The 10700-nt window shown below is 48.6% G+C and overlaps 3 protein-coding genes, 1 long non-coding RNA gene and 1 other non-coding gene across 12 annotated transcripts in view; 1 reads left to right on the top strand and 4 right to left on the bottom strand.

Annotated features, from left to right (window-relative positions):
- Positions 1–812: 812 nt before the first annotated feature.
- On the bottom strand, positions 813–3353 carry rpsa (ribosomal protein SA). Its single transcript, XM_008330734.3, has 8 exons — positions 3217–3353; positions 2546–2715; positions 2356–2474; positions 1819–2064; positions 1407–1535; positions 1168–1327; positions 1032–1073; positions 813–949 (listed from the first exon to the last, which is right to left on the bottom strand). Exons 2-8 carry the CDS (start codon positions 2676–2678, stop codon positions 855–857), a joined length of 924 nt encoding a protein of 307 aa, XP_008328956.1. The 5' UTR covers positions 2679–2715; positions 3217–3353; the 3' UTR covers positions 813–854.
- On the bottom strand, positions 2153–2292 carry LOC112488480 (small nucleolar RNA SNORA62/SNORA6 family). Its single transcript, XR_003052560.1, has one exon. It is a non-coding gene; the product is annotated as a small nucleolar RNA SNORA62/SNORA6 family (small nucleolar RNA).
- Positions 2722–4169, top strand: LOC112488400 (uncharacterized). The gene is made up of 2 exons (XR_003052420.1): positions 2722–2915; positions 3358–4169. It is a non-coding gene; the product is annotated as an uncharacterized LOC112488400 (long non-coding RNA).
- LOC103393684 (mitochondrial glycine transporter A) lies at positions 3988–8817 on the bottom strand. Of its 6 annotated transcripts, none has more exons than XM_017040455.2 (8): positions 7342–8817; positions 6052–6168; positions 5844–5968; positions 5659–5746; positions 5390–5569; positions 5053–5221; positions 4792–4952; positions 3988–4705 (listed from the first exon to the last, which is right to left on the bottom strand). In XM_017040455.2, the coding sequence occupies exons 2-8, from the start codon at positions 6064–6066 to the stop codon at positions 4583–4585; spliced, it is 861 nt and encodes a 286-aa protein (XP_016895944.1). In that variant the 5' UTR covers positions 6067–6168; positions 7342–8817; the 3' UTR covers positions 3988–4582. The 6 variants fall into 6 exon arrangements, with proteins under 6 accessions (XP_016895944.1, XP_024920245.1, XP_008328959.1 ...); XM_025064477.1 differs by lacking the exon at positions 7342–8817 and adding an exon at positions 6482–6766 and having other exon boundaries at positions 6052–6138; XM_008330737.3 differs by lacking the exon at positions 7342–8817 and adding an exon at positions 6482–6765.
- A 123-nt stretch (positions 8818–8940) lies between these two features.
- LOC103393680 (myosin-9) overlaps positions 8941–10700 on the bottom strand; it is a 26669-nt gene continuing 24909 nt past the window's right edge. For all 3 annotated transcript variants that reach the window (XM_008330731.3, XM_017040452.2, XM_008330730.3), the window contains 7 exons: positions 10338–10466; positions 10123–10211; positions 9899–10022; positions 9597–9805; positions 9403–9511; positions 9150–9322; positions 8941–9058 (listed from right to left, as the gene is read on the bottom strand). In XM_008330731.3, coding sequence (XP_008328953.1) covers positions 8950–9058; positions 9150–9322; positions 9403–9511; positions 9597–9805; positions 9899–10022; positions 10123–10211; positions 10338–10466 — 942 coding nt within the window. In that variant the 3' untranslated portion in view covers positions 8941–8949. The remainder of the gene's footprint in view (positions 9059–9149; positions 9323–9402; positions 9512–9596; positions 9806–9898; positions 10023–10122; positions 10212–10337; positions 10467–10700) is intronic.

A 10700-nucleotide genomic window follows, 5' to 3' on the forward strand; every position in this document is an offset into this window, starting at 1 on the left:
AGGGAGCGCGGTGGGAGGAAAGGGAAGGGCGTCTGCCCAATCAGGGAGCTGGAACACGCCCACCTGACACACGAGCGCGAACGTGGAGGAGAGGATTGTTCCACACGGGCGGGACACGCTGCTCGTGCTCGGTCTGTCCCAAATATGTTGTTGAAGTTGTTAAATACAACTGAATTAGGAACCTACTCTGGGGGGGGGCGGGGGGGGACTCGGGGAGGGGGGGGCATATATTTTCTTCATACAGAAACCTGCGAAATAAGTCAATGAACTTTGTTCAAAAATCAGACAAAAAACTATCAAACGCTCCGGTTTTTAGTACGTGAAAGGGACTCGATGGCGCCCCCTATGTCAGCCTTTTAGAATCTATTGGCCTTTCGTCGCCACTCATTTACTGACACCATGGTTTGAGGTTAAGTTTCCTTCTAATTTCCATCAGCAGGGGGCAGCATTAACATGTGTGGGCACAGTTCCATGCTCAGAGCACCTGTCACTGCTACATGCTACATGCTAACACTACAGGCTGACGTAGACATGACGTGTTTGTGTAACTTCTGTAATCTCTGACCAGACGTAGGTTTTATCATCTGAAGATTCTCCATCCTCCAGGTCAACGTTGAAGAGTTCTGGTAGGAAACTGGTGGTGGATTCTTCTCAAACATGTTTGACTCTCATCCAACAGTTCAGTTCAGTTCACAGAACGTTCTCAACAGAACTTATTTTTAAACTGGCACATGAAACGGTTCAAATCCATTTGTTCTCTTTAAAATTGTTAGGTTAACAACGTGTTATTTTAAAATAATTCAACGTCAGAGTCAAGTGTAAAAAACACTTTTATTGTTGACAATGAGAATCATTTAAGACCAGTCAGAAGCTGCACCGCCCCAGTCTGAGGCCTGGGCAGTTGGGGCAGTGGACCAGTCGTCCGTGGCCGGCTGAGTGCTCCAGTCCTCTGTGGGAGGAGAGAAACAAACACGTCAACACAGAGGAAGAGGACTGTGGAGGAAGACTGAGAGGAAAAGACCAGATCTCACCTGTGAACACCTCTGTCTTGACGGGGGCAGCAGCAGCAGCAGCTGTGGGAGGAGAAACACTTTAGTCAGGGGGGGGCGGGGGGGCAACACATACAGCTGACCACAGAGTGGAGGAAGTGATGAGTTTAAAACTCACGGGCAGGGAACTGCTGGATGGGCACAGAGGGAACGGCGACGCCCTCGGACCAGTCAGCCACCTCTGGCTGAGTGAACTCAGCAGTGGGGGCGCTCCACTCACCCTGGAACTCCTCCTTCACCACTGCCTTCTCAGCTGCCGCCTGCTCCTCCTTCTCAATCTGTGGAGGGAGCAGAATGGAGTCACACACCAGAACCGAGTCAAGGACAGACGGACACGGGGTTCTTCCACCAACTCACCTCCTCAGGGTCTCTGTAGAAGTACAGATCAGGCATCACCTCCCACGGGTGCTCCCTGGAGATGGTGCCCCTCATCCTGAGAACCTCCCTGGCCAACATCCACCACATCAGACCCACAGAGTGGTTACCCTGCAGCAGACGGTACACGTTGGTTTGGACAAAAACACTCCCTACATCAGCTGAAATAAACACAACACTAATCAACTACACTAAGGTGTGTGTGTGTGTGGGGGGGGGGGGGGGGGCACTGTGGCCTGTCCTTAACCCATTACCTTCTGTCAATCAGAAGGAAAGGTTAGAGGTCAGGCATATTTTCTGGCACACATCCTACACCCTGCACTGCACAGACAGGACAGCGTCGGGCTCTAACAGTGTGCGTGTGTGTGTGTGTGTGTGTGTGATTAAACCTCACCTTGTTGTTGCACGGGATGGAAATGTCAACGTATCTGAGCGGGGAGTCGGTGTTGCACAGGGCAATGGTGGGGATGTTGACGTAGGAAGCTTCAGTCAGTGGCTGATGGTCAGCACGAGGGTCCGTCACAATCAGGAGGCGGGGCTCCCTGAAAGCTGCCTGGATCTGATTGGTGAACGTACCAGGGGTGAAACGACCGTGGAAGGTGGTGGCACCGGTGGCAGCAGCAAACTTCAGCACCGCTCTCTGAGAGGGACAGAGTTACAGGACATCAGTGGAGCAGCAGCAGCGTGGAGCATCAGCAGCAGCAGCATCAGCATCAGCATCAGCAGCCCATTGTGGCTCAGGTCACTATCAAACCCCAGTCATGGGACGTCCGTCCTCATGGTGTTAGCGAAAACCCGGCCAGTTTGATCTTGCACACTTCCGACACCAGAACACCGACGTCGGTGCCCAGCTTTAACCGTGTGCGTGTTACACATGATGCAGTGTCAGAGAGTGGCTGACTGACCAAGGGTCACTCTGACCTCCATTTACCTGACCAGTGTTCCTGGAGGAGATGACACAAACATCAGCAGGATTCTCAATGGCAACAATGGCCCTGGCTGCCAGCAGCAGCTTCTCCCAGGTCTTCTTCAGGTTGATGATGTACACACCTGAGGATTCACAACAGATTTGATTAAACCGACTACAATAAAGTCCAAAGACCAAAGGTGAAGAGACTTACCGTCGCTTTTTCTTTTGTAGACGTAGTGCTCCATCTGGAAGTCCAGGTTGGTGCCTCCCAGATGGGTTCCTGCAGCCAGGAACTTGAGCACATCCTCCTCCTTCATTTGAAGGACATCTAGACCTCCGGACATCGTGACCGCTTTCCCTGCGTTACGAGTTATGGGAGAGCTAGAAACAGCAATAAAAGTCCATCAGAATAAAAAAATACTCCGTCATCGTGGTGGTAGACATTAAAGGACAACTACTCGAATTAACACCATTTTAGACATTAACTCCCAGTGTTCACTTTTCACGGTGCTCAACCGTTTCCGTGTTTTCTCCGTCAAATTCACCCAACCGTTACATTTCAAATACGTCCCAAACCGAACGTAAGTACTTTATAATATTGTTGATAGAAAAACGTTTAATTCTAATTCCAAATATTTGCTACTGGGCCTTTTCTACAGTCGTTGGTCGACACTAGAGCAGCGAGGTGAGCGCGTGTCGGTTGTTAGCATGTTAGCTTGAGAGGTTAGCAGATTCTATTCTATGACAAATACAGACTTTGAGAAGGCGATAGGCGGTCTTTTAAATCAAATGTGATTAAATAACCGTCAGTAAAACATTACATCTCGTTCAGGGTCGACCTGTGTAGTCTTTAATAATGCAAAATGTTAACTTTAAACTCACCACGAAACAACGCCGTATGGAAATCTGACCACACGGTGAAAAAGAGGGCGCTGGGAGGAAATGACGTCTTATTTATACTCCAGCGCCAAGCGTGTGATTGGTTAGTTATCGTGAGCTGTAGTGATGTCATGTGACCAGCAGATGGTGTCGTTTTCCGTGCTCTTTGAGGACAGGAGAAGAGGTTGGACGTCAGGTTGGACGAGTCTCCCATATTAAGACCGTGGGGATGGAAAGACCATATTAAGACAACGCTGAGACGCCGAGTCCTCGGTGGAAGACTGACCTGTGGCGCAACTGTGTTTGCGGAAGATAAAGAGTTCCAGGCAAAAACGAGCAAAATATTTAAACAGTTTCACAACAAGTTCTTCCACTGATACGGTGTTTTTGTCCAAAACGTTGTATCTGAAGATGAAGTGAGGAGAGGAGACACAAACAGGGCCCTCATACTAATGTAGGACTGTCTTCATCTAACAGGCTTAGAGCTAAAACTATACAGGAACATTACATTCAAATGTTTCAACTGTTGTCGAGTCTGTGTCTGATTATTACAGATTAACAGCCTTAGTTTCTTCATTTCACCTGAGTCTACCTGACCTTATTTCCTATTTGATGACAGCCACCCCCCCTCTGGACCCCCCCCCCCCCACACACACACACACACACACTCTGGACAGAATCAGCTGAAGTGATGTGACTTATTAAATGATTGAGATTTGAGTGTTTACTGAAGAAATGTTTAGAACACACATCAAAAACACACGACTCGTTTGATTTGATCTTTTAAAAGACGATTTTATAGAAGCAAGATAATTAGCAGTAGCAGTAACAGAACAACAAAGATGTTCAACATCACACCTGAGGGGAGACATTTAACAAATATAAATAATACTGTGGTAAGAAAGGCAAGACCTCAGGTGGTACAATCACAAAGATTAAAGTGCATTTAAGAAATGTTCCAAATAAGGCCATTAGATACCGTGGACTTCGCCCCCTTGTGGGTTGTTTAAGTATCATATATTTTCTTTATTCATTCTTTATTGTGTAATATTGATTTTTTTTAGCTGCTCCACAGACGATTTCTTCTTCTTCTCCGTGCGTTACAGTTTTTACACCTCCTGTTAATGAAGTGTTATTTTAAAAATCAAAAATCTTCTTCTTCTTCTTCTGTGGTAGCAGTGACGTGAAAATAAAATGCCACTTGCCGGTCAGTGGTTTGAAGCCCACTTGCTACGATCCAGTGAAGCACTACAGGGAGAAAAACACCAGCAGCAGCTGCCCCTGCACACCAGGGGGAGTCCTTGGCTCACCACGGACTCTCCCGACTGTAGGACTGTCATGGGGTCACATGACTTTGACCTTCTCTTCTTCAGGACTTCAGTCCAATGTGGATCATCATCTTCTCGTACACGGTCCAGGCCATGGAGGCCATCATGGTCCTCCTGAGGGACCGAGGGACCGCCCCCCTGAAGAAGCCCTGCAGGCCGTGTTCCTGGGAGGGGACAGAGACGGAGGTCCACAGTGACATCACAGCTGTGTCCACCAGGACATTCACGTCAATCAGACCGCGACAGTTACCCTGTAGATGTATGTGATGGCCTCCGCGGTCCTCAGCTGTGGATTCACCTGCACCTGAGTTTTGACCACATCTGCCGGCTGAGTGATGAGTGACGCCAGCACACCTGCCACGATCCCACAGCTGAAGTTTGCCAGAGGAGCGGCAGAAGAAGAGCTGACTTCTTCATGGTTTGGACAGAGGGACAGAGATGGAGGTTAGAGAAAAGAAGAGAGTTTTAAGACGTCAGCGTCTTCTTTCTCTCATTCCCTGAACTCTCTGACCTTTTGGAAGTGAGGCCTTGGTCTGACTGTAGAACATGACGTAGACACCAGAGAAGGGGACGTCCCTGAGGAGGGTGACCATGAGGCCAGAGAAGAGAGCGGCAGGACCCTCAGTCTGGTACACACTCCTCAGAGCTCCAGCCACACTCCTGTACCTGTACCTGCCACACTGGAACACACACACACACACACACACACACACAACAGACAGAAAAAACAGAACAGACCCTGACACTGAGAGACACTGATGGAGGAACAGACTGATACGGGGTTAGGAGATACTTCAGTGGATGGAGATCTTTTCTCTCTCTCACACACACACACGGTCTGTCCTCACTTCAAACCGCGTCTTGATGACGGTCACCGGCAGCATGAATATTCCCGCCACAGCTCGAGCCCCTCCCCCCAGCAGCACCGCAGCTGTGGCTCCAGGCTGGTTGTCCTGGAAGAAGTGCTGCTTGAGGGAGTAGTAGGTGCTGAAGTAGAGCCCCACGCCTGGGATGGTCCGGGCGAAAGACTGGAGGAATAAGGGGGGGGGGGGGGTCAGTAGATTTAAAACCTTTCTGTGTAAATAGAGGATTTGGTTTCAGCAGAGCGTTCTCTGACCGGTGACACCCCCCTCCACAGTCCCAGCAGCCTCTCTGTCCGCACCACACTCAGGATCACAGTCAGCATCCCCACTCTGCTGGAACATCTGCAGACATCGGTCAGTGATGGGTCAGTGATGGGTCAGTCAGAGTCCACAGGTGATGATGTAACCATGTTACCACACTGATCAGCTCCACACCCACCCAGGCTGAACGCTGCTCTGCAGGGTCTGCAGACGAGTCTTGACCAGATCCAGAGGCTGGAACAGCAGAGTGGAACAAGTCCCACTCAACGAGCCACACATGAAGGCCTTGATGACGGGGGGAGCCTGAGGTGGAGGAGGGGGAAACACCTTCAGACAGTGATGACTAGTTAGTTAGTTAGTTAGTTATGTAAGGCAGGAGTTGTTACCAGTGACAGCTCCATCAACACTGGGAATCTCTTCAGAAAAACACAGAAAGTTCTGGTCCCAGTCGTCAACAGTGGAGACCTGACGTCCTGATGGTCTGACCGCCGCCGTGAGCCTTCCTGTTAACAACCACGTGACACTCACTGCTGCTCATCATCAGGTCTGAGTGACCCCCCCCCCAGTGACTACTATTAGTATGAAATAAGGTTTCAAACTGCCACCAATTCTTTGTACTCTTGAACCGTTGTGACTGTTGGAGACGAGGTTGTATTATTTTATAGGAGTTAAATGACTAGCTGTTCTGTTAGTATTTTTTAAATGTATTCGCAACGATCAGAATGTCTGTGACCAAAGATGTATTTTTTTACCGCCGTTAAATGCAAATTAAAAACACATTTAGCCAATAAATATGTAGAACACAGAAGAACCAACCTGAGAAAAACCTCTGATTTTCACGGTACTTCCCCGTCAGATCTCGGTCCTCGGTCTGGACTGAATTTGAACTTTAATATTTAATATTCCAGTCGTGTCAACTTTTTTATCTACGCCGTTTAAATCGTCACTTTCTGGGACAGAAAACCGACATCTACTCCAAATGTCAGGGCGACACGGACTGAAATCACTCTCTTCACCGCTGACCTTAAAAAAACCAGCCGGTTCCTGTTTGGTGACGTAGCGGCCAACGAGGGATCCGCCCACTAAGCGTCCACCTGCTCTGATTGGTCGAGGGGCTCTGGGATCTGGAAGGTGTGTAGAATTTTTAATCACCGTCACGGGAGATCTGATCTGCGCATGTGCACGATGGGACGACTTTCTGTGACTTCAGGTGGTTGAAAACCTGATATTTACGGTGTGAAACACGACATGAATGCTGAGCATTTGTAACGACATTTGTTTTGTCATAGAAACCCGTTATAAGAATAAAATAAAATGAATTGAAGGCAGTTTAACTGAAATAGAAACTAAATATATATATATATATATATAAAATCTCTTCAAACCTTGTTTAACAAAATAAAAACTATGATGTACCCAAGTAGGTAACTATAATCCAAATATTTGTTGAACTGTGACTTCATTTTGAATCAGAACCTGAGTATATTTTATTATTTCTTAATATTTATCCGATGTTTAACTTTGATGGATTTCTCCTCCAACTCACATTCACATTATCCTGGAGACAAACAGAGAATTCGACTTCTCTGATAAACATTTATTTTTCTAATTCCAAACTGGTTTTTAACTTTAACTTGTTTGACTGATGGGTTAGTTATAAATGTTCGATCACTTACCGGACACTGAACTAAAGTTTGACCAGACGAGGAGGAAAGAAAGACTGTTTACTACCGTTCACTCTCAACCGGTTCGGACCTGATTGTCTGGTCTTTTTTAGTTCTCCGTGGAAAATGGAGATCGCCCTCTGCTGGTGACTATCCGTAATTGACGGGATCTGTACATTAGTCGTTTCTTGTTAGAAGGAAAACGAATCCGTTTAAAACACTGAATAAACACTAAAAAAATGACGATGTACGAAGGTTCTCAAAAAAAAAGAAGAAGTAAAGCAGTCGATTCTCAGGCAGCAGTTTAGAAAGCCTCTTTATTGCAATAATACCGACCTCTTACAACATGATTTCCATTATTCCAGAGGTGCCGTCAGACCAACATCACAGAAACATTGAGGAGATGATTGATGGGTGTCAAAGGTGCAGTTTGGTTTAAATCATGAACTGTTATTCTTTAAGGAAATAATTCCTCTCACTTCCCAGCAGTGTGAGCCAAAAGAAGCCGCCCATGGGCACAGCCTGTGAGGGGTTTGAATCCCTACACCTGTGTGTGTGTGTGTGTGTGTGTGTGTGTGTGACCTACAGCCGACCAAAGGTCAGAGCAACAGGACGTTAACCTGCCTCTGGTTTGTCACCACCTCAGCTGCTCCGTCCTCCACAGACTGTGCCCTGAGAATACAGTGTGTGAGCACTTCACTGCCCCCCCCACCACCCCGCCCCCCACCAACACCATGTCAACTTTTACCCTGAACATAACAACAATATTGATAAAATAAAAATTAATGTATGTCCAGAAATAAGCCAACCCTCGTGCCCAGAGAAAAGCTGCTGCTGCTGCCGCGTGTGTGTGTGTGTGTGTGTGTCATAATCACGTGAACAGTTTCTTCTGTCACAACAGCCTTCAGTTCAACACAGACACAGTGGTCTTACTGTGTCAAGGCTTACGTTTCTTCTTATGTCAGTGCAAAATTCATATATTTCAGCACAGACTTCAATATGCACCGCTAAGACCAAGTGTTACTGTGAATTTGCCTCAGATCACCCCCCCCCCACCCCAGATTAAAGGTGTGTAAAAGAAAAGCGTAGTCGTAAGTGCTAACTGCTAACAGCTAAACTGAGAGAATACATTTCAGCATATAAACCTTCATTATAAACCAGAGCGAGCGAGTAATAAACAGGAAGCACTTCCAGGTACTGAACCGTTAGAAAAACGTCTGCAACAAAATACATTTCTTTAGTAGGAGATTTGACTTTGGTCCAGAAATCTGTCTTCATTCATTAAAACTTCTTTGTTTTCTCTTCTTTGATTAGAAAAATAGAGGATAAATCAGGACCATGTGAATGTTGGAACGTTTCCTTATAAAAATATCATTTCTTTTCCCCCAGTGACTGAAGAGTGAAACATACGACAAATTTGGCCCAAAACTAGCGCTAAAATTGTCCGTATGTGATTGTCGGAGTTTACTGGCGTCTCGGGAGAAGAGGGGGCGCGGGGGGGCCGTGCTGTGTGGCGCCCCCCCCCCCCCCCCCGTTCAGCAGCTGCAGTAATGTGTTCTCATGTGTATCTGGGTCATTCTGGTGATTCATGATGATTCTACGGTGGTTCTGGTTGGCTGCTCATTCTGGTTTGGGTTCAGGAGTCTCGGCCTTGGCCTCGCTCTCTTCGTCACTCTCAATGCCGGCGCGGGAAACGGTGCGGCGAGTGAGGATGGGGAGATCTCCACGCCTTGATCAGAAGAATGCAGGAAGTCAACTTCATGGTTCTGTCTCTGAACTGATCTGGTTTTTTTTTTTTTTCCCCACACATCATCACTCACCTGAGCTTGTTCTTCAGGGAGGTGACCTCACGGGCCATGGCGTCTGAAGACTCTGTGGCGTCCTCCAGCTCCCTCTGGAGTTTCCTTCGGTTGGCGTTGGCTCTTTGAGCCTCTTCCTCAGCCTCCTCCAGCTGTCGCTTCAACTGCTTCATACGGGAGTTCAACTTGTCCACCTGAGGACGTCCAAAGAATGAAAGAAGAGTCAGGAACGGCCGCTGGCCTTTCTAACTCCACCTGGGCTCCAGACTCTCACCTGGTCCTTGTACTGCTCTGTGTTGCGTCGCTCATCGTCCACCTGCAGGATGACTTCCTTCAGTTTCTTCTCCGTACGCCTCACAAGTTTGGTGGCGGTCTGCCTCTCCCTGGAGAAGGTGAAGAGCGTTGAGTCAACAGCAGCTACCTGACAGCGGTCAGTCGTCTCTCCTGCAGCTAAGTCCAGCTCCTCACCTGGTCTCCATGTCCAGCTGCTCCTCCAGCTGACCAATCTTGGCCTCCAGGGCGGCCATGTTTGCTTTGTACTTGGACTTGACGGTTCCCTCCAGCTCCTGCAGCTTCAGTTTCAGCTCCTTGTTCTGACGCTCCATCTGAGCACGAGCGCCTTCCACTCTCTGAGAGGTGCTGCGTTCGGCGGTCAGCTCCACGTTCATCTGGTCAGTCTGCAGAGAGACAGGTGAAAACCCATGTTTTCTACAGAAACAGCAGAACGTTCCCAGTCAGAACCCAGAGGCGGCGGTGGCGGCGGCTCACACCTGCAGCATCGCCTTCTTCAGACGGTCATTAATGAGCTCCGTGTTGCACTGCTCCTCCTCCAGCTCCTCCTCCAGCTGAGCGATACGAGCCTCCAGACGCCTCCTCTCCTCTGCGACCTGAGCACTGGAACAGGAAACAGAACAGAAGAGGGTTGAAGACGGGCCCAGGTTGAGTGGTTGTGCTGTGACCCCGGCCTTGACCCCGGCCGTGACCCCGGCCTCACTTCTTGCTGGCCTGGTTGTTGATTTCATCCTGCAGCTCGTCTCTCTCCTGCTGGGCCTGTCTCTTCACCCTCTCTGCTGCTGCCAGCTCCTGCAGGGAGGACACAGTCTGAATGTCACTCTGACACAACAGTCGTTACAACGTCAAGGTCCAACGTGTGTTCAGGTATATGTTGATCTGAAGTACATAAACATATATAGTGTAGGTAGTGTTTACCTCCTGCATCTGGATCATCTCAGCCTCCATGGCCTTCAGCTTCTTCTCAGTCTCCTTGCTCTGGGCCAGGATCTCTTCCCTGGACATGCGAGTGTCGTCCAGCTCACGAACAAGGTCCTTCATCTGGGCCTGGAGCAGGAGGACAACAGGAGGTCACGTGGTTCAAATCATCACTCGTCATTGTGACACAACACAACCAAACATAACCTCTGTTTTTAACCCATCACCACAGTCAGCAGGGGGCAGCAGTGTGTGGGGACGGGGCCATGCTCAGTGGTAACTTGGCCTCAGCAGCAGCCTCAGCCTCAGTGGCCTCAGCAGCAGCCTCAGCAGCAGCCTCAGCAGCAGCCTCAGCCGCAGGCT

The sequence above is a fragment of the Cynoglossus semilaevis genome, chromosome 17 (genome assembly GCF_000523025.1).
Source record: "Cynoglossus semilaevis isolate Cse_v1.0 chromosome 17, Cse_v1.0, whole genome shotgun sequence".
NCBI lineage: Eukaryota > Metazoa > Chordata > Actinopteri > Pleuronectiformes > Cynoglossidae > Cynoglossus > Cynoglossus semilaevis.